The sequence below is a fragment of the Notolepis coatsorum genome (assembly GCF_963971535.1).
Source record: "Notolepis coatsorum genome assembly, chromosome: 11".
NCBI lineage: Eukaryota > Metazoa > Chordata > Actinopteri > Aulopiformes > Paralepididae > Notolepis > Notolepis coatsorum.
The window spans coordinates 43232964-43257417 of record NC_140175.1 but is presented as its reverse complement, the minus strand read 5'-3'; the positions used below and the strand labels follow the sequence as shown (position 1 = coordinate 43257417).

Here is a 24454-nt window from a genome sequence, read left to right as displayed (position 1 = left end):
TGTGCTGTGAGTGTATTTGATGGTTCGTTACATAGTGTTATTGTCATTGAGCATCCTGATGGCCTGGGGATAAAAGCCAGGGTGTGTGGACATTTCTCGATTCTAAGATGCGATGCGGACGTGGATGATTCTGCATCGATGCAGTGACGGAACATAATCGATTATTAAAATATATATTTTTTATTTTTTACTCTCTTGCTAGCTTTTATGTTCTTTTACAATGTAAGCTCCCTACAAATCAAATATATTATTATTATTAAAGCTAGTGCTCTGGTCATGCATCCACTCAACTCATAGAAAATACAGCATCAGGCTATTCTAAAAGTATTGATACTGATACTAATAAAGAGTATTGAACCGTTTTTAACAGCTGGGTATCGAGATAACTTTCTAGTATCTGTATTATGCAACACTAGTAAAGACATTTATTTTGACATTCTGATTTAATTCTAAATTTCTAAATAAAAGTTAATTTATCTGACTATTAATTGATGAAAAAGTAGCCATGTGCATTGTGCAGTAATATAGATTATAAAATTGAGGATGTAATATATTATTGAGCTGCATCGAGATGCATTGTAGAATAGACTCTAATCGAATTGTGGACAGCTGAATCGTAATCGAATCGTGAGGCCAGTGAAGATTCACAGCTCTAATGCCTGCGCATTCATTGAGAACACACTTCAAAGCCTTTTGGGGAGAGCAGCATCAAATTCATCTTGCCAGGCCCAGGCGCGTGTACCTGTTCCGCAACAGTAAGTGACGTCCGGGGTAGGCCTGATTGGCCCCGACAGGCACGTGATGCGGCAAACTCAGGACGCGCAACGAGGCTGCTGAGAGCTGTCGCGCGGAAATAGGCTGTCTATTGCCATTCTCTAACACAAACTCTAACCTTAACCAGCTCCTTAACAGCGCCTAAACTTAACCGTTCTAACCTTAACCAACTCCGAAACAATGCCTAACCTTAACCTTAACCTTAACCATGCCTAACCTTAACCATAGAAAGAATATTGCCATTCTCTAAGACAAACTCTAACCTTAACCAGCTCCTTAACAGCGCCTAAACTTAACCGTTCTAACCTTAACCAACTCCGAAACAATGCCTAACCTTAACCTTAACCTTAACCATGCCTAACCTTAACCGGCGAAAGAATACATGTTAAAAAAAAAATCACGTTAAAAAAAAAAGATTTGATGGGTTTCGAACTCACCAACAACGGACCGCAGGATCGCAGGACCACTGGTCTGCCAGGTGAGCTATAGCGCCGAATGAAAGTTATGGCGTATTTGGACGGTTACGTAATTCCGCAAGCTCTGCCGCTCGGCTCCGCGGAGCGTGCCGCGCGGCAGAGAAAGTTGCGCGTCACGTGCCTGTCGGGGCCAATCAGGCCTACCCCGGAAGTCACTTACTGTTGCGGAACAGTTACACGCGGCCCAGGCAGCGCAACAAGGAAATGAATGGAGCACGGAATTACAGCAGAATTAAAACTTTAAATACACATTCAATAATAGGCAGAGCACCATTTAACTTCTAATCTAGGGCAGGTATATTTTACATTTCTGAGTTTGTTCCTTTTCCATTGTCCATTGATTTGCTTTAACACCAAAGGGAGGTCAGGCCATCAGTGCAGGCAGGACATCAGTGCAGGCAGGGCATCAGTGCAGGCAGGGCATTCTGAGGGCATCAGTGCAGGCAGGGCATCAGTGCAGCAGGGCTGGTTTTACTGCACGGCCATAGCTTGATGCATTTTGCAGTTACTCTCTCAACATGCAGTTCCTGACTCACAATGACAAAATATTGAGACAGATCATATCACCATTGCTACTCTCACTCAACCCTACACAGCACTGGCAAGCAGGACTGAGCAAATGGCAAAATTGATGAGAGCAATTGCTTGTCTGATGTAGCCTGTGTACTCCAACCAACCAGCCCCCTGTCTGCACCGCTCATCTGATGTAGCCTGTGTACTCCAACCAACCAGCCCTCTGTCTGCACCGCTACTCTGATGTAGCCTGTGTACTCCAACCAACCAGCCCTCTGTCTGCACCGCTCATCTGATGTAGCCTGTGTACTCCAACCAACCAGCCCCCTGTCTGCACCGCTCATCTGATGTAGCCTGTGTACTCCAACCAACCAGCCCCCTGTCTGCACCACTAGTCTGATGTAGCCTGTGTACTCCAACCAACCAGCCCTCTGTCTGCACCACTAGTCTGATGTAGCCTGTGTACTCCAACCAACCAGCCCCCTGTCTGCACCGCTAGTCTGATGTAGCCTGTGTACTCCAACCAACCAGCCCCCTGTCTGCACCACTAGTCTGATGTAGCCTGTGTACTCCAACCAACCAGCCCTCTGTCTGCACCGCTAGTCTGATGTAGCCTGTGTACTCCAACCAACCAGCCCTCTGTCTGCACCGCTACTCTGATGTAGTCTGTGTACTCCAACCAACCCTCTGTCTGCACCGCTACTCTGATGTAGCCTGTGTACTCCAACCAACCAGCCCTCTGCCTGCACCGCTAGTCTGATGTAGCCTGTGTACTCCAACCAACCAGCCCTCTGTCTGCACCGCTTATCTGATGTAGCCTGTGTACTCCAACCAACCAGCCCTCTGTCTGCACCGCTACTCTGATGTAGTCTGTGTACTCCAACCAACCCTCTGTCTGCACCGCTACTCTGATGTAGCCTGTGTACTCCAACCAACCAGCCCTCTGCCTGCACCGCTAGTCTGATGTAGCCTGTGTACTCCAACCAACCAGCCCTCTGTCTGCACCGCTTATCTGATGTAGCCTGTGTACTCCAACCAACCAACCCTCTGTCTGCACCGCTCATCTGATGTAGCCTGTGTACTCCAAACACGCAGCTCTTTGCCTGCACCGTTCACACTTTCCAGACAGATTTCCAGATTTCAGTGGGTATAGAGGAGGGTGTTTCTACTGCTGGCCACACCACAGTCTCTAACAAGAGAGGACTGGAGAAATTCACAGTATAATAAGTTACTAAACTCCAACCCACACGTCAGACCAAAACAAAAAAAGCAAACAGTGGAATATCAAGCGGGGCTCTTTTGCCTAGAGGTCACCGTTTGACGGCATTACAGATTCTATCTTAACGTTTTAATTTCACTGTTATTTCGTGCTCCATTAATTTCCTTGTTGAGCTGCCTGGCAAGATTCTGGTGATTCCGGTGATTCTGGTGATTCCGGTGATTCCGGTGATGCTTTGAAGCGCGTTCTCAAAGAATGCTTTTTTTTTTATAATTTCAGTTGTCCAAATTATACAACTTCCATTTCCTTCCCCATTCCTATCCCCTAATCCCACCCCATCCCACGCAGTGAGGGCGACGACAAACATACATGTAAAAAAATTAAAGAAAATTTAAATAATTAAACATAAATACAAATGTGACAGACAAAACTACGCAAAATAAATAAAGTAAAATTAAAAGAAAACAAGAAAAAATATAAATAGGAAAGACAGTAATAATAATATATAATATGAATGCTTTTTTCTAACATGTTGTAGTACCTCCTAAATAATAGAATCTTTAAAAAATTGCCCTTGTTCCCTTTTAAAGCCCCAATCTGTAATAATTTTTTAACCATATCAGTGCGTTGTACTCGCATACACTCAGTTTGACCTGTAGATGGACATTTCGCTCAACCCATCGTAGATCAGAGAATAAACGTGTTTTATACCAGTGTTTTAAAACATTACCAATGCAAACAAACCTTTTGCAGCCACAAAATACAGTGAATACAATAAAATGAATAAACACTTATATTTTTTACGAATATTTACTTGTTTGTAGGGGTGTGGACATTTCTCGATTCTAAGATGCATCGCGATGCAGACGTGGATGATTCTGCATCAATGCAGTGATGGAACATAATAGATTATTATAGCCTTCTAATGTTGATGTGTGACTTTAGGCACATAACGCACATTTATGCATATAATGTAGAACAATTTGCGCTAAATTGCTGCGGTGAAAAATGGCTAGTAAAAGTTAGACGTACATAGTACCCAGAGCCTTCTATTTACTGGTCACAGGCGTCTTCAATAACGTTTGGATGCTAATCCATTTTGTGAATCCATTTGTTTTTTTGATCCACTTTTTCTCCTCCTGTTTTTTCTGTGTTTTTCTCCCATCCCAATTTAGTCGTCATGCCAATTCCCCCCTCCCCTTCCTGGTCGTTGCTTGCATGTGCCCCCCACTGGTCAGTCTAGGGAGGGTTGATACTAGATACTATCTAGGGGTGGAATTCGGTTCGTATCACGGTCTTGTGGTCACGGTGTTCGGTTCGGTTCGATATACGTTGTTTTTTATAAAAAATTTAAACATGCTTCTCATTTATTATTATTACAAAAAAAAATTAAAAAGATTTACAGCAGTTTGCCTTAAATAATGTTTGGCACACAAAGACTGAACTGAATGAAAAATATAGGCTACATTTGTCAAAGTATTAAACAAACTAAATAATTAAACCTTTCTATTTGTGTGGCCACATTATAGACAAAGGCCATCAACAAAGTATGCATATGCTCAACCAGCACTAGTCTTTCTTATCAAAAAGGAAAAGTCACAGAAAAGATTATTAGGGTTTTAAATAAGGACATTTATGGGGTTTCTTGTATTAATAATAATTTGCACTAAGGAATGTTGTAACTGTTATCAACAAAAAAAAGGAGATGTTACAAAGGAATGGGGAATGATATATAAACCCCCCCCCCACAGTAGTGTGTCGAGTTGGTACGTCCCAGCAGGGACCAGGATGTAAACAGACGCAGTTGACACACACAGCTCTAGTCTCCTGGCTCGTTATTTTACACAGACAGACACAACCTCTGTTGTCATTCAAGCTTCGTCAATATACCCCCCTTCCCCAAATGGAACTGGTGTCGTGGAGTCACTTCGCTGTGAGCGTTTGTTTCCACGGTTAGCTTGCGGCGAAAGTTAGTTAACGTTAGCTCGTGGCCCATGCCCCGAACCGCGGAGGTCGTGCCGAACGGTGTACGGTTTGAATGTGTACCGTTCCACCCCTAATACTATCACATGTCCCCTCCGATACATGCGGAGTCAGCCAGCCACTTCTTTTCATTGGTGAGGTGTAACGTGTGGGAGGCTCACACTACCCTCACCATCTCCCTTCCTCGCTGTGCAGGCGCCCTGACCGACCTGTAGGAGTCGCTGTTACCACGCACCGGCTTCCCTCCCGCTGACTCTGCCAATTGAGCCAGTATGACGGCCGGCCAAGCCGGAGGCAACGCTGACAGCCGGATTCGATACCAGTGTCTCTCGCGTTGGTGACGAGCGCTTAGTCTGCTGCGCCACCCAGCCGCCCTATGTGAATCCATTTGTTGAAACAACATCTTTGTTGGCAGACGCCTCCTGCTATCTTAACACTTTCAGTGCCAGGGGTCGCTGTTTACCTTACAGTTGAAATGCCATCGCCTTTTAACATGGGGATACGTGGCTGTGTTTGCAGGCCTAAAGCTATATTATATATTATAGCTATGGATCTAATAATATAGTCGATTGTCATTGAGTTTTTCCCGGTCAAGATGCAAAAAACATTCATACATTCCCGTTTTATACCGTGGTGAATATGAGTATAGTTTCAGAGTAATTTTGTGTAATCCCAGGAAACGCTGCTAAACAGCGTTTTAGTGCATTTCACTAGGAATCGTGCCATTCCTCGCTTGGATCAACAATCAATCTGAAATCTACGCTAGATTATCGGTATTATGTTTCATCATGCATGCATGAAAGGGTGGGGTGGGGGGGGGGGTTCTATGCTTCGATTGTCACCAACGGAATACGTTACACAGTACATTACAGACACGCTCCGATCACGGGGAAGGAATTATCGGATCAACGCAATATTGATACCATATAGTTACCTTGACCAGGATCTGTCCCGAAAAGAATATTCCAATTATCTGATCGCCATTCCAAATACTGATGCCGATTGTGTTGCCAACGTAATCCAGCACTGAACATGATCCGGGGGGGCCCGACCCTCGTCGATGCATGCGTTATAAGCGATTCGCCTGCCCGGCTAGTTAGACTCTGCCCGCAGGCCGCAGGCCGGCCCACACACCAAGCCATATAGTTTCAAATGGAGTGCAATATCGTCTGCAAAGCGGCAGGCGGCAGTATTGGATTTTTGCGATCTCAGACCCATCCCCAGTGATAACACACAGCTGCCTGCATGTTTATGAATGGAAATATCGAATAAAAGAAATAACGATGAAAACCCGAGTATACTCTGGTTTTCGGGGGTCCTGGCGCTCAACGTTCGGCGAGTTAACCCGACTTTGTGTTAATGTTAGCAAGCTAAGCATACATAGCGCGACCTGTGTAACGTTAATTAACTTGTGTTCCGCTGGGAAAGACTGTTCATCACTGCATACCAGTGGCGGCTGCTGACCAAATCTTTTGGTGAAGCACACATTTAATTTTTAAAACATCCCCCACTGTGTGTGTCAGTGGTGGCTGGTGCGTTAAAAATTTGGGGAGGACGGGAGAGATTAAAAAAATATGTAATAAAGAAGTCTGAAATTCAAGCTTTCTTTAACTACGAGGCATTTATTCATCATATTCATTTTTTTTATAATATCAAACAGAAGACTGAGTCTGTGCTAACCGAATACAGAAGCCATGTTCGCTGGATTTTGGGGGGAAACAATATCTTTGACCTGTATTGGTTCCTTTGATACCACATTGTTGGGTATGGCTTATGACACTTGGCCATAGTGCAGGGTCTTGTGAGGTCAAACCTTTAGTGGTGGTGGTGATACTGCTGCTTGTAGAGGTGGGTGACACGTCATCTTCATGATGGGCAGATGTTATGGTTTCACTGAAGGTGGATGTTGACGGACAGGGTTCCTGCAAGTTTCAACAGGTTACATTTAAGACCTTTTTAAGACCACTTTCAATAGAATCTAATATGTTGCCATACCAGCAAAGAAGTATTAAGGAAAATTACTAAGAAGTAATTCCATATCTCTCATTAAACACTCAACTGTGTACAGTAAGTTAGCTTGGTGTATTGAATCTACCATCTCTCATTAAACACTGTGTTACAGTTAGCTTGGTGTATTGAATCCACTATATCTCATTAAACACTTAACTGTGTACAGTAAGTTAGCTTGGTGTATTGAATCTACCATCTCTCATTAAACACTGTTACAGTTAGCTTGGTGTATTGAATCAACTATCTCTCATTAAACACTTAACTGTGTACTAGGGCTGGGCGATTCTTGCTAAAATGTGAATCACGATTTTCTCTCTAAGAATTGAGATCACGATTCTCTCACAATTCTTATTTCTTCAATAAAATCATTTAAAAAGTTTAAAAAAAAATAAGTATAACTTTTATCGAGATCACGATTTTTTTTCGATGAATTGCCCAGCCCTACTGTGTACAGTAAGTTAGCTTGGTGTATTGAATCCACTATCTCTCATTAAACACTGTGTAACTGTAAAGTTAGCTTGGTGTATTGAATCTACCATCTCTCATTAAACACTGTGTTAAAGTTAGCTTGGTGTATTGAATCTACTATCTCTCATTAAACACTCAACTGTGTACAGTAAGTTAGCTTGGTGTATTGAATCTACCATCTCTCATTAAACACTGTTACAGTTTAGCTTGGTTATCATCATTGTGATGTAAGCTAAGCTAAAGGTAGCTAACAAAATTGGCTAGCTAATGTTAGCATCCAAGCTTTTACAAACACTACTTACTTTTTCATCCTCAACTTTTTTTCTGATCCGGATGCATAAGTCCTCTCCATGTTGCTGATTTATACTTCGGTCCTTTGGTGCAAAGTTTCATTTAGCCTAATTTGGTGCAAAGTTTCATTTAGCCGAATTTAGCTACTGCAAGTGCTACTGCCTACACAGTAATGTTACTGACTAGGCTCTCCAAGCCCTCTCAAAGCATGGGATATGAAATGGTGTTCTCTGATTGGTGTAAAAAAAAGTGTCAGAACTGTCAATCATTCAAGCCCCATTCAAATTAATGAGTGAGGTTCGGCTTCACTGGGCGCGCACTTAGACCAGTTACTGTCCAATCAAAGGTGCTATTTCGCTGCCATTCACTTACATTAGCTAGTGAAGCCACAAAGGAATGTTGCCTCACTAGCCAATGTAAGTGATTGGGAGCTATGTATCACTTGAAAAGAAAAAAAAATAATTCACTGGAAATTTTTTCCACAGAGGAAAATATTTCTAATAAAAAAAAAATTTAAATAAAATATATATGTATATTAACACATTAACTGCCACGCTTATATCCATCAATGTTTGATCACTGCCACCAGTCTAAGCCTATGGAGATGTTCACCTTCTTTGCAGGGCTATAACTTTTTAAATTGTATTGCTAAATTGACATTACTATGGCCCATTCAACATCGATTATCTATCGTTCAGGATGTAGGAACGTTTTACTTTTTCATTCACACATTCATACAAAAATACCGTCTAGAATATAAATATGTTTTTATCATTTTCTGCAGTAATTCCTAGAATGTGAGATATAGGCATAAATGCATATATAGATGATCGATTGCAGTCTATTCCCTATACATGCTATATTACAAATTTCAACTGTACATGGTCTAAACGTTATGACTGATCATGCGCGGGTGAACGGAGGGGGGGGGGTCGTTTATAATTACGTGATCGTCGTTAAATGATTTATGTAGTATGGGTGATATATAGATCAGAGCAGTTTGCTTGGATAATAATAAACAAAAACACTGAAAGTCACGGCAGCCTCCTCTTACCGTTGGGCGATGACACTGGAGCAAAAAGATCCCAGTTATTTGATGGGGATCGAGGCGATCCATTTCCGGTTTGTATAATAATAATAACAGCCCAAATCATGTCGATTATTGAGTTATGGCAGCGATCGCTACACATGGACGTGTCTTGAGTCCCGCAACGATAAGCGAGTGGCCGGACGTATTTAGGAGACGCACCGATATCCAACCGGCATTTCCGGTTTGGCAACTCGCCGATCATCCACCAGGTGGCAGTATTGAAGCGTTGCAGAGTTGTGCCGAGTCCCACAGCATCAGACAAGGCGCTGCATGTGAGTGTGGAGACCCTGAGCAGACTGTTGACCACATCCTGACCATCTGCCCCCTATACAAACCACCCTCGGAAGCCAGCCTCTTTGATGTGGGACCAGAGTTAAGGGCATGGCTACAAGATACGGAGTTGGACCTCTGACGTTACACGAAAGAAGAAGAAGACAAGGCTCCGTGAGGGAAATATGAATACCATGTCTGTATACTAGTGAAGCACTGCCTCACTAGTAGTCATGCAATAACCTCCACTGCTGCATACAACTTGGTTTAATCCAAACGTCCATTCAGAAACTTTGTATTATGAAATAAGACATTCGGCGATATCTGAATATTACTATGCCTTGGTCTGTGTTCAGCTGACACTGTTGACACGCCCACTATGCAAAGCTAGTGCTCCGGTCATGCATCCACTCAACTCATAGAAAATACAGCATCAGGCTATTCTAAAAGTATTGATACTAATAAAATGGAGTATTGAACCGTTTTTAACAGCTAGGTATCGAGATACCTTTCTAGTATCTGTGTATCATGCAACACTAGTAAAGACATTTATTTTAACATTCTGATTTAAGAACTTTTTAAATAAAAGTAAATTTATCTGACTGCTTGTATTAATTGATGAAAAAGTAGCCATGTGCAATGAAGGAATCCTTGTTTTTCAATGTGTATATAATGTAAATATCTGCATTATAATGTAAATATCTGCAGATGACGGCATCTACTCGTAGATATTAGTTGTAAGAGGACAGTATCAGTCACTATGTCTGGCTCCAGTGAGGCTGCAGATGAGGGCCTGTTATCAGCTGAGCTCTCAAGCGAGCCAAGGTCATTGTATGCAGTGGCACTGGGCTCTCACATGGTGGTGTGGCCACATCGTTTAGTAATATCAACATCGCCGTTGCTATAGTGATTTGGGTCAAAAGTGCCGTTGCCATAGTAACAGTCACGAGAGAGAGGTCGACATCGCGAGACTTGAAGACTGTACCAGGGGTCTTCAGGAGACTAGCCAGATTGAGACACGACGCACATGCGAGCAGACGCGTTGATCAGAGACTTTGAAAGGATCCTTCCTCCCCTCGCGGGGGGGAGGGGGCAGGAATGGAGTGTCACATCATCGCTAGCTTCGGCTAACGGAATGGTTGTTGGCTACGACGAGGCCCAGAACCATTGGACTAATGGCATAAGAAACGGTGGAGAAGAATGAATTAAGACTGTTCAAGGACATTACAGAATTGGTTACATCTGATACGAGGCTTTGTTTATGGAATAAACAAAGTTTTTCCAAGAAAGGTACCACGTTTGCCAGTGTCGAAATCTTCTGATTACGGATTGCATTAACGGGGATGAAACCGTTGTACAGCCAGTATGAGAAGGTCGACTTCGGAGTAAGAGATAAAGACAACGCAGAAACTTCACGAACACAGGTGACGAGGTCATACTGGCTGATTATGACCGAAATCTATCAGCAGTAATATAGATTCTAAAATTGAGGATGTAATATATTAGTAATATATTATTGAGCTGCATTGTAGAATCGAATCGAATCGTGGACAGCTGAATCGTAATTGAATCATGAATCGCCAGTGAAGATTCACAGCTCTAATTGTTGGTCTTTGTACCAAGATTATTTCTTATTTCTAGTAGTGTGGCTGCTCATTTGTTTACATTTGGTTAATTGATTGTGCATTTAAACTAGGTGTGAAATTACATGATAAAGCTTGCCTCATTCATGGAAAGTATAAAACATTTGAATGAAGATGCAGGGTTTCCCATTAATTACCTAGACCAGTGGTTCTCAAACTTTTTACACCAAGTACCACCTGAGAATGTAGCTGGCTCTCCAAGTACCACCATATGACCGGCGTTAAAATACAGTCTATTCAGCTATGCACAGTTCACGTAGGAGGCAAATGTATTCCTAATACCATTATTTATTGTTAACTTTTGTCAGACACAGCCACAATGTACAAAGGGATAGCACTAGAACTAGCAAACGCGTCCACACAACTCATACAATGCAAGGGGCATTGAGAACATAATAACTAACATTCTCACATAGCAAGTGAGGAAATTAAGAACAACTGTATTTCAGCAAATGTACTTAATTCTCTCTCTATCTCTATCTCTCTCTCTCACACAGCAAGCAATTGTCCATCATTCTCTCTCTCTCACACACACACACACACACACACACACACACACACACACACACACACACACACACACACACACACACACACACACACACACACACACACACACACAATTATTTTGTTACAAAAACTTAATTTCCTGCATTCTGGTGCAGGACTTTTTGAATTTTTACCCTTTAAATGCCAGTGTTTGTGATGGGCATCACAAATGATTGTAATAAAAAGAAAAGAAAACACATATTCAATACATTTTAGAATTTTTACCCTTTAAATGCCAGTTTGTGTGATGGCATCACAAATTATTGTTAAAAAAAAACACAAAGTAAAATATTTTCAATATATCAAATGCAAAGTACATTTTTCTGGGGGGGATTATTACAGGCTAGGCATGTGTCAATGATTATCAGCAACACAGATTTTGATGGATTTTTTGTAATGTCAGATTTAACACCAACTCTTTTCAGAAAAGTGGGAGTATTTCATTTTTTATCTGACATTACAAAAAATAATAATAATAAAGGTTATGATCAGGGCTGAAGTTGAATTAAAGACTTATGACTGTTTAGACTGCATTACTCTCTGTCACAGTGATCTCCTGGTTGTTCCCCACTTAGGTTATCTAACTATCGCGCCGCCGCAACCAGAAACACTGGCCTGGCCTGCTTCTAAGTTCAGTGGCCTGACTGAAAAAAATATTAAAATGTGTGCTTTTTTGTAAATGTTTTCAAGTACCACCAGCAGTACCACCAAGTACCACTAGTGGTACGCGTACCACAGTTTGAGAACCACTGACCTAGACTGTGGAGGCCCGGTCTAATTAGTCCCACCACAGTTGTATAATGCAGGGGTTCCCAAACTTTTCAGGCCGCAACCCAAAAATAACGGGGTCAGAGAGCCGCGACCCCCACTATTATAGGAGGTACCAAAAAAAATACAAAAATTATATTTTCTTTTTCTTTTTTTTTAATAATGGAAATGTATGGTTGAAACATGCACACGTTCAAACGCACACACACTAATAAGCATTGGAGGCTTTTATCCAGGGCCAGACTGGGGAAATCATTCAGGCCAGGAAATATAGTGCAAAATATAGCCCCAGTCAGGCCACTTTTTAAGCAGGGGGTCTGGGGGTCCCCCACCAGGACATTTCTTGTTACAAAGACTTAATTTCCTGCATTCTGGTGCAGGCATTTTTTATTTGTACCCTTTAAATGCCAGTGTTTGTGATGGCATCACAAATTATTGTTAAAAAACAGGCTAGCATATGTATGATTAGCAACAACACTGATTTTGATGGATTTTCAGTTTTTTTGTAATGTCAGATTGAAAATAATACAATATTTTATTCAACTTCAGCCCTGATCATAACACCACATATTAATTTTATAATTCTAACCCTTTAAATGCCAGTGTGTGTGATGGCATATATTTGCAATATATCAAATGCAAAGTCGATTTTTCTGGGGGGGATTATTACAGGCTAGCATGTGTCAATGATTAGCAACAACAGTTTTTTGTAAGGGTCCCGTCTCCACCAATCACATGTGGCTCCTTTTGTGTGTGTGTGTGAGAGCAAGAGAGAGAGGGAGATAGTTATCCAACTTGTGTGAGTTGCAGTGATCTCCTGGTTGTTCCCCACCTAAGTTATCTCTAACTATTGCGCTGCTGCAACTAGAAACACTGTCCTGGTCTGCTTCTAAGTTCAGTGGCCTGACTGCAAAAAAAATAATAATTTTGGGATTTTTTATTTTATTTTTATTTTTTGGAAATCATCTTAGCACAGACGTACTTGAGTAGACTGTGTCCAGGTTTGCCTGAAGCACCTGTCCGGTGCTCCAAACCACTCACAGCCTGTATCAATTCTTCAGGCACATTGTCGGGAGCCAGAGAGAGTTGGGAGTATGACTCTGGGGCGCGGGACCTTCAGAGTCCAGACATCCAGCCTCCGAACCAGAACCTGCAGTCAGTCCTCCTGCAGAAGCTTCTGGAGCAGCCCGGGGCCGTTCTGGAGCAGAAAGCCGCCCTCAGCAAGCTCTTGGCCCAGACCAGCGCCCGCCTACTTCCCCTGGGAGGAAATTACCTGGATCTGGCCAACACTGTGAGTATCCCTCGCCTCAAGGCACCCAGTGTCGTCATTGTGATTGGTGAGAATCACCTCATATACTACTGGCAATGTCCGTAACTCATTTAGCCAGTCGTTCATTCACTCATGGTTAGCCACTCTGCCCCTAGTGGCGGCTTTGTGTTGAATCAAAGAGCCTGGAAGGCATGACGTGTCCTTGTTTCTTTCTTGAGTAGAAGGCCGGTGGACAGTGACACTGATTCTCAGTGTAGTTGGTACTCTGGTTGTACTGATACTGGTTAATGGTATCTGATGTCTGAGAGATACCAGGTTAAACAGGGTGTTGGTATCTGATGTCTGACTGATACCAGGTTAAACAGGGTGTTGGTATCTGATGTCTGACTGATACCAGGTTAAACAGGGTGTTTATCTGATGTCTGACTGATTCCAGGTTAAACAGGGTGTTGGTATCTGATGTCTGACTGATACCAGGTTAAACAGGGTGTTGGTATCTGATGTCTGACTGATACCAGGTTAAACAGGGTGTTGGTATCTGATGTATGACTGATACCAGGTTAAAACAGGGTATTGGTATCTGATGTCTGACTGATACCAGGTTAAACAGGGTGTTGGTATCTGATGTATGACTGATACCAGGTTAAAACAGGGTATTGGTATCTGATGTCTGACTGATACCAGGTTAAACAGGGTGTTGGTATCTGATGTCTGCGAGATACCAGGCTAAAACAGGGTATTGGTATAATTTCTCCCAGTATTTCCCCAGAGCTCTGTGAAATATTGTAAATAATGTTAAATGACATATGTTAACACATTCAGTGGCATTCACGTGTTACCACGTTTCTGGGTCGTTTTAATTTTTTCCCAATTTTAATACCCTTTTCAAAAGACATACTGGGACTCTGAAGGTGCAGTACCGGCCGCATCCTACCAGATGGCGGTATCGAGCACCCTTTGAAACATTGTGTCTTGGGCTGTGCGTCGACTATATGGGTCCGGGCGGACTTTTCTTTGTCGGGCAAGTGGAGCGGTTGTCCCGATCGGATTGAGAAGAATCAAGTACTCCCGATCCGTGTTTTGTGATGGATTATGTTGGCGACACAATGGACATAATTACTTGGAATGGCGATCAGATAATTGGAATATTCTTTTTGGGGCACATCCTAGTCAAGGTAAGGGCTATATGATATCAATATTGCGTTGATCTGAGCATGCCTTCATTGCGATCCAAAAGTGTTACTGTAACGTTACTCCACAACGTATGCCATTGGTTGCGATCAGAGCATCAAAAAACGACCCCCCCCCCCCCCCCCCACCCTTTCATGCATTCATGATGGAACATAATACCTTTTAATTGTAGCGTGTGTAGGGACGAAATGCCAATGCATTTACCGTAGTATAATACACATTGCATGCTATTACCAGCCTCCCAGGAATGACCCTAGACCGCTCTAAAACCATACTTATATTCACCACAGTATAAAACGGGAACGTATGGATGAAAAAATTATTTATTTTTTGCATCTTGACCGGAAGAAACCCAGTGTCAAATGACCATAGTATTGTATCCATAGCTATAATATAGAATATAGTTATAGCTCTACAAACAAGGTGACGGACTCCATTCGTTTAATGCTGGCACTGAATAGAAACCGGAAACAACGTGGCACCCAAAGTGTTAAAATGAAATTATTCTTGGCTAATACACAGAAGCATGTTGGTTCTCTTTGATGGAGAAACATGGATTATAGCCAATTTCATTGCTACATTATATAACTTTGGTCCAATGACTCCAAACTAATTGTCCAGTCTGTGCAGTTCAGTAGAAGTAATGGACCAGTAGGCTACTCTTTATCAGCTGATACTGAAGGTTTGGGACTTCTGTGACAAAGGGGTATCAGTCACACACATCTGCAACTTTTCACACTCCTACCATGCCAGTTGGAAGCTCCCATTTCCATGCAGGAGAGCCTGAGCTTTTTCAGCCCAGCTCCTTGACCTTGGTTGTCTTAAGTGGATGGTGTAATGAACGTGTAATGAGATGAGGAGGTGCAGCTTATTCTAATACCAACCAGACTTTGACGTTTTAAACCAGGGATTTTATGAAATCAACCCATTAAATGATGAAGATTGTGCCTCACATCCTCACTCACATCAAAATGTTTGTTTACTAGGGTAACAAAAGTTCCCTATAGAACAAGCACCAAACTGTCCAGACCCACGGACTACATGTAGGCACTGCCAGTGGGCGTCATCAATGAGATATTAGGCGACAACAGAAAGAACTCTGGCTATAGTCTCTACTAAAACATACTACTACTATGACCACAATTTTCTAGTTGTAGCTCACTGTGGCAGTCAGCAGCACTGGGAAAGAGGTCAATCTCGTGGTCCCATTGGTCACGAAAAAGGAATTTGAAAATTCTGTTTTCCAGGCCTAGAAAAGTGGAATGAATTGAAAAATTATTACCAAAGGCTACCAAAACCAGTGTGGACATGTCTGTGAATGATTATGAACAAATTGTTCATAATCATCATTCAGCTGGTAAAGTGTCTTAATGTCAAACTTGGCTGCTAATAGTCTAGATCTAGTGACCTTTTGAAAGAATAACCAAAATAACATTTCCTGATTGCAGTCTCAGTTGATGGGCTAGCCTCAACAAGACCTGGCTGGAACGAAATTAGTTAAAATCAGTTAGTCCTGCCCAGGGTGTCCGTGACCTTAGCAACTTGCCCTCACTTAGCCGAGGGGAGATGTATGCCCCCCCACCAGTCTCTCTTATTAATGTCTCTGTATTTATTATTCATCACTTGGGCGTCTCGCAGGCGACTCCACCAGCTCCTTACGAGCTGTCATACTGCCCCTCCCTCAGATGGGATCAGGTTTTCGCTTTATGGATTCACATAAATCATTAAGTGGTTTATTATCACCCCCCTCTCCGTCCCTGACAAAAGTCCTTCTGTAGATCAGCGCCGACACTTGAGACTGAGGGAGGAGCCGCTTTCGGGGGGCTGTGAGTGACTGGGAGCGATGCCGGAGGGATGCAGTCACTCTCCTTCTCTCTCCATCCTGGCCATTAACTATGCTCGCTGTAATGCGTGGTGTGATGTAGTGTGTACATGGACACACAATTACCACTTTACAGTGTCTCTCCCGCTGGCGTTGGGTTTAGTGCAGCCTCCAGGCTTCGATCACAGCCTCGTAATGTAACATCTGGCGACGCTGCGCGGGGGGAAGCATGTAGCCGTCACGCCTTGTTCTGTCCCCCCCCCGGACCAGACCAGAGACTACCGCCTACTCCTACTTCCTACTCCGGCGGAAGGCATGAAGCTGCTGTTTTGGCTCAAGCTGCTTAACCCTTCTTGGTTGTACGTCGATTGGAGCATTGTCTCCTAATTCTAGCTTGTGATTCTAGGAAACTTGAATACTTGAATACGACGCAAACAACTGTTTAGAGACAAAGAGTGAGACGGATGCAGCTTTGCTCTAGGCGGTGCGGGATTTGCCTTGGCATGATTTGAACAAAGGTGGGCATAATCTTCATAATGAAATGAAATAGACTGTACTATAGACCTTTTAACACTTGACAACTGACAGGGAAATGTACCAATGCACTCTCTCTCTCGCACTATTTTTCTAATGCACACACACGATACATAGCCTTCACTCATCTCTCTCTCTCTTTATCTTTTTATCACACACACACACACACACACACACACACACACACACACACACACACACACACACACACACACACACACACACACACACACACACATCCACATCGCCTTCACACACACACACACACACACACACATATATCAATAACTCATAGTCTGTACGTCAAGCTACCACCTTGTACCTCTGGTATAAATACTTTGTTAGCAGGCGGCTACGTGGCGTAGTGGGCAAGGCGCTCGCCACGGAATCTGGAGACGCTGGGCTTGCCTGTTCGAGCCCAGCGCTCCACATTTGCTTTCAGTTTAGCTGGTCGTCCGTACTAATACACATTGGCCGTATTAGGGGGTGGGAAACTGATGGGTGGGGATCGGGCGTTGTGGACAGCGACTCCTACAGGTCGGTTGGTGCGCCTGCGCAGTAGAATCAGGAAGTGTCGGGGGCAGCGTGAGCCTCCCACGCGTTACTCCTCGCCACTGAGAGATCGAGCTGCGCAGGTGAAAAGATGCGACTGCTGTTACCTCAAGTACCGGAGGGGACTTGTGCTATGTATGACTTAGTCCACATTGCAGCCGGCTTGTGGGAGGCAAGAAACAGCGTTCGTGACAGGGGAGGGTTGAATTGGATGATACGAAATTGGGATGGGAGAAAATATAGAAAATGGGAGAAAAAGTGGATAAAAAAAAAAAAAAAAAACGTTGTTAGCTCGCCATTCTACAGAGATCTAGGCTAGAGCCCCATTGCTGTAACCTGGGTTTCTCCATGTTGCAACATGTAATTCCGTCAGTAAACTTTATTCTCAATCAAAGACTCCTCTGTTGTCCGGCCTCCATGAATAATCTGGTCTAATTATTCCACATCAACAACATAAACATTCTAAATGTGCTCAAGTTAATTTCCTGTTGCAGTGTTTGCTGAGAGGGAATACACCTGGGACAGCACGCTTCCCTAGCGATGGAATCCCATCGGAAAGGTCTATAATGGCTTTCAATGATCGGTAGCCAGTGTTGCACCATCACTAGAATGTTATTTTAATTTAATTTAGTAAATCTTTTGGGCTTTCTGTATTTTTCACCCATCCCAATTTTAGTCGTTATGCCAATTCCCTTCCTGGTCATTGTGCGCATTGCCCCACTGTCGGCCTGGGGAGGGTGTAGAACTACCACATGCCTCCTCCGATACATGTGGAGTCGCCAGCCACTTCTTTTCACCTGACAGCGACAAGTTTCACTGGAGGAACGTAACGTGTGCGGAGGTTCACAGCACGCTATTTCCCCCAGATCCCCTCCCTGCTGAACAGGCGCCCGACCAACCGGTAGGAGTCGCAGTTTACAACGACCAGGACACATACCCCACCGGCTTCCCACCCGCTAACAAGGGACGACTGACCAAGCCGGAATTACCGCTGACAGCTGCATTCGATCCCAGAGTCTCTGCTGTGGTAGGCGAGTGCTTAGTCCACTGCGCTACCCAGCCGCTACTAGAATGTTATTCTGAACAAAAATGTGAGATTATACACCTGAAAGGGTTCAAACGAGTCCCGAGTTGGGAGACACGACGGGTGGTCGTTTGTTTTTCTCATCTTCCTTTCTGTCTGTGTTTTTATAGGGAGTTTTGTGGACTATTCTAATATTCACTCAGTTTCCATATGAATGGGTAAAAAATCTTTCTATTGTCCGTCTGAATAATGTTCCATTATGCCTGTGTGTTAGATAACTTGCAAAGAAACTTGTGTGTGTGTGTGTGTGTGTGTGTGTGTGTGGGTGTGTGTGTGTGGGGAGGAGAGTTTTTGTGTGCCAGATAATAGCACCGGGTCCCTGAATAGACTTTCTTTCCGTCCAGCACTCGACCATCTCTCTCAGCTCCAGATGTAAACACCATATTGTGTTTTGGAGGAAAGAAAATGTTGTTTCTTAACGACCTCCATGAGTAACCTAATAACGGGCTTTCGCATCGCTCTCCATGTCAGCCTGGAGTTTATTCTCACTGTTCATTAGGCTGTCCATTATTGGCCAGTTAAGCGGGATTTTAAATCACTATGCAGGAATGCTGTGACGTGGTTGGCTGAGGGCAGCATCCGGCCGGGCTTTTAAAGGGGGATTATCGCCCTGAATGGCGACATGTGAGACATGAGGCCGATGCCAACAGATTAAACAATGAGGATGTTTGCCGATTATGTCCGTCCCAACTTCTGGAAGGGTTTGAGCCAAACTCGCAACATGTTAGGGCTGGGAATAACAGAGGCCCCACAACACCATATTGTCACGATACTAGAGTCCGAATATTGTAATATTGTGATATTGCGACTTATTACCTTTTTTCAACTGCAAATTATGTCCCCAATGGAAATATTTGTTAACATCTGCAATAAAAATATATATACATCTGTTTTATCTAGGGATGTCCGATATTATCGGCCTACCGATATTATCGGCCGATATCGGCATTAAAATGTGATATCGGAAAATATCGGTATCGGTTTAAATTCTTTTTTATTTTTAATCTTTTTTTTATATTTTTTTTACATTTCTATAACCTTTATTTACCCAGGCAAACAAGTAAGAACAAATTCTGATTTTATTTATTGTCAAAAGTATGCATAATGTTGTGTTAATTCCACAACAAGAGATATGTAATGTTAATTACCTGAAATTATTAAAAAAAATTGGGGGGGGGGGGAACCCTGCATATATCGGTATCGGTTGATATCGGTATCGGAAATTAAGAGTTGGACAATATCGGTATATCGGTATCGGTAAAAAAGCCAATATCGAGCATCCCTAGTTTTATCTAATAAGATAACGGTTTCAGTCTGTTCACCTCATTCCAATAATTTGTGCAGTCAAATGGGATTGTCGAGCAACATTTCTTTTTAAAATGTTGATAAAAAAAGAAAGGGAAAAAAATATATATTGATACTTGCCATTACTGTATCAATATAATATCAGCACACAAAATATTGCAATATATTGCTGTATTGTTTCCCCCCCACCCTTACAACACATAATGCTTTGGTTTTCGATAGGGCTGCCTGCCACCATCTTACTCGATTAGCCTAATCGGTTGGTTTGGTCTTAACTCATTCACGGCCACTAGCTTTTGCCATCTGCGCTGTTTGGGGCCAGCGTTAATGACCATTTTAGCTATGTTTGCAGACCCATCCTGTGTTCTGTATTATAGCTATGGAGAGACAATAGTATGGCTCATTTTACAGGCATTGTTCATAGTCCATTACTGCCTAATCAGCAAATTTCTATACACTGTAGTTTGTTACATGCTACGCGCTAAACAGCGCCCCATTTCCGGAATAATCCAGTCTTTTTCCATAGATCGTGAGATAGGACGCATTATATGCAATAAGCCCGAATCGTTCTGGTTGATTCCCTGAAACCCCAAATACTCCCAAATCAAAGGTATATAACATGTACATATGTACCTTCACAAAATCATCAAGGGGGGGGGGGGGGGGTAAAATCCGATCGTTAGAAAACACTCCGGTAAAGTAATCCACTGTGATCGTTACAGAAACATGTTTCAGGTTCAGTAAAATAGACATAGGGGGTCCTTACCTTAGTCAGGATGTACTCCAAAAAGAATAATTCCAATGATCCCATCGGCGATCGCGATTACTCGTTTATATGTAATTACACGTGTTTATGGGACACTAGGTTTTGAGGCGAGCAGATCTGCTAGCGATTGCTTTGCAGGAGCTCCTCCCACTCAGAGCGAGTGTTGATAGTCCATTTCATTCATTGCCCCTCCTGACCCATTTCTTTCTGAGTTAAAAAGGTAGGCGATACTGCCACCAGGTGATATTCGATCGTCATTGTAATTCCAATGTCGGTAGATGAATCATAGACACATAGGTCTCCGGGCAGTGGCGGCCGGTGACACGTATAGTAGGAGGGGCGTGGTGGGGAAGGGGGGGGGGGGGGTGCACCCCCCCTGCGCAAATTGTCATATCAGTTGTGCAATACCTTATTTCTCCAGACGGTGGTGCCATTTCTCCATGTAAACGATCGAGAATTGATTGATTGATTGAAAACTTTATTAACAGATTGCAGAATGGGTACAATACCGTACAGCTCAATACACACAATTGTTAACACATTTGGTGCCAACAACGAGCGATCTCGTTGTTGGCCGCCATGCGTTGGTTGCCAATCACGAGATTTCTCGTTATTTAATCGTTATTTCTTTTATTAGCGATATCCATTCATTTTTCATCCCTCCAGCATGACATTATCATTGGGAATGGCTCTGAGCTCGAAAAGGGCAAATACCGCCCCCTATCGTCTCCCGGATGGTAATGCACATCATTGAATTGGATTGAGTGAAAAAGTGCATCAGAGAGGAACTCCGGTCCAGGGTTTCCCCACCTCTGGCAAGCAGTGTGGTTGTCAAAATAAAAGTGCAACATTTATAGCAGCGGAAAACGTTTATTTTGTACATTATCTAACGTTAACACGAACCTAAACTAACGTTACAACTGACCTAAAGTTAGTTTAGGTTCGTGTTAACGTTAGATAATGTACAAAATAAACGCTTTCCGCTGCTATAAACGTCGCACTTTTATTTTGACAACCCCAGAAAGGAAGTCATTATATATGCTTTACCATCCTCCTGTTCTGCGTTAGCTCCGGTTAGCTCAGACCGTCCGGTATAACAATATACCAGGGCTTGGATTACTGTTTTCTAAATTGGGGAGGCTTTTAATCGTCAAGGTAAGAGAATTTCAAGTCATGGTATCCATAAACTTCAATCGGTTTGGAATGAGAATGTAAACAAACACGGCGTCACGTTGAAATCACTGGCTGCGCTCAGAGAGGAGTGGTTGGGCAAAAAAAAAGTTCAGAGTATATTTGCTTATAAAACGTAATTGTCTAATTCAATTATTTTTTATTTCTCCACGTGGTCAATACACAGGTCACAACATGTTTACATGAACGTTTTGGAGTTGTATTTGGAGTGTATTCTGCAATCTGTTAATAAACTTTTCAATCAATCAATCAAACTATACACTGTAAGGCTCCGGATCCGCCTCACTTCCAGTGATGAAGCTAAGCTATGCTAACGGAGCGACTGTTCCCTAAGCTAAATGCACACACATAGACAAAAAAGGTATGTATCTTCTTGTCTAACTCCAGGGAAGATGTTAAATAAGCTAATTTCCCAAAATGTTGGAGTTTTCCTTTAACATGTGCAATGTTCAATGAAATAGAAAAATAAATAATAAAATGTGTTGATTAATCCCACTGGTCACAATAATAATAATAATAATAATAATAATAATAATAATAATAATGTTTTTGTTATAAGGCTCTGCAAATGTTACTGAATGATGTAGCAATGTATTTCCAGCTAAATTGAAATAATAAACAAATAAAGATTAAAGGGTCTCAATTAAATATGTGGTAGTAAAAAGAACCTGTGGGAGGATTTCAACCAGATAAATGCGACAATAGTGCAAAATATTTCACTATAATATTTCAAAGCAAAAAATAAACAATAAAATAAAAAATTATATATATATTTTTTAATGCTGCCCCCTGTGCCTATGAACGCGTGCCTAGGGTTGCCTACCCCTGGTATAGAACGTGGATCAAAGGAAAATATCAAAGGATCAAAACCTGAGTATACTCGGGTTTCTGGCGCTCAACCGTTGGCAAGATAACCCGACTTTACTCGGGTATGGCCGGGAAAGAGTTAAGACTTGTTAGCAGTGATGCCACAGATTACTTGTAATTACTGATTACTGATTACTCCTTTAAAAAGTAATCTAAGTTACTTTACTGATTACTTGATTATCAGAGTAACTTAGTTACTTTGAAAGTAACTAGGTTACGAAGTCGTCGTCGTTCCCCCAACAGTTTTTTTAAACGCTTTATTGAAAGTGCATAAATTGTTTTTAACTTGTTTCTCTGCACATAACGTAAATTGTTAAACTAGTGCTTCAGCTTCTGTACCATCAAGTATGGTAAAGCAACAGTCTATGATGCTCACAGCATTAGAGCAGCCAGCCAGTGGTTTTACAAAACCAGTGTATCACATCTAACAAATGCAGGCTGAACTATTCAATTATATCAACTGTAACTATTAAATTGTTTTTATAAATGTCTCTCTATAAACATACAATCAGTCTCTCTTTAACATGTAAATTAACTGTAAATCTGGCAAATAAGAGCTTTTGCTCTGCCACCATCAACCCTCCTGTACCTAGTCGAAGCGTCGGCTAGTGTTGTGATTCCAGATGCTTTCAATGCAATTGGATGTGCTGTTTTTAGCGGTAGACAGTATTTTGTTTCCTCCGCCGTGAAGTAGTGACTGAGGCTACGTTTAGACGAGCGTTTTGGGGTGGAATTCTGAACAGAAACCGCAAAAGTCATCTTGCGGTTTCACTTTTAATTTTGCCAAGCGTTTTGGGGTGGAATTCTCCGACGACGGAGCCCTGCTGTCACACGATTGGCGCATATGTCACATGACGTGCTGTGAAGACCCGCCCTACTCTGCCTCTGATTCGCAGACTGTGGATGGGGAATGTGATTGGACAAAAGCAGAGTCACTCACAGACAGAGGGACCAGTCACGCCGCGGGACACATTCTTGTATTTAACCCTTTCACTGCCACGCCACGTCAGCTCAAAATGTATTTTTGACTGTCGAAAACGAAATAAAATACTGCATTCCGCCTGCATTATGAATTTATGATGAGATAGTAACGAAATAGTAATGCACAGCCACTTGGACAAGTAACTGCAATCAGATTACTGGCTTTTAAAGATTAACGCGTTAGATTACTATTTTCGGGGAAAAGTAATCAGATTACAATAACGCGTTACTTAGTAACGCGTTACTGGCATCACTGCTTGTTAGTCAATTATTTTATTTAAATGTTTCTTTTCCATGCTGAATTACTTATTGCCTGAAAAATTATAAGCACATCTCTGGTAAGCACTAGAGCGTTGAAGTGTCCTTGAACAAGACATTTGCTTCGCAGTCGGTGTGTGAATGTGTGAGTGACTGGGTGAATGTGAGGCATACGTTGTAAAGTGCTTTGGACAAAAGCTGTTAAATAAATAAATGCAGTCCGTTTAGTTTTACCTCGCTGCCTCGCTTGACCCCTTCTTATTCCAGGGCCCTCATTTATCAATGGTGCGTACGATAATTTATAAGCAAAGTGTTGGATTTATCAAAATGAACGTGTGCTTGAGATTGTGCGTATATCTACTCACAGCTCAGACCATGCGTACATGTCACCAAGCGGTAGAATATGAAGCCTGCAGACGGACGGAATACGCTTTCATCAGTTTCATGCAGTTTCAACACTGACGTGTTCTCTATGACCCGTAATTCATTATAGTTAATTGTAAAATAATCATACGATTAAATATTGTTTAAAATAAAACGCTAAATACTATTATTCTGTGTGTCATGTTTCCAAATAAG

The 24454-nt window shown here is 42.3% G+C and overlaps 1 protein-coding gene across 1 annotated transcript in view; it reads left to right on the top strand.

The window, feature by feature from the left end:
- mcc (MCC regulator of WNT signaling pathway) overlaps positions 1 to 24454 on the top strand; it is a 311681-nt gene that overhangs the window by 20892 nt on the left and 266335 nt on the right. The window contains 1 exon segment of the mRNA XM_084325292.1: positions 13116 to 13345. Coding sequence (XP_084181418.1) covers positions 13116 to 13345 — 230 coding nt within the window.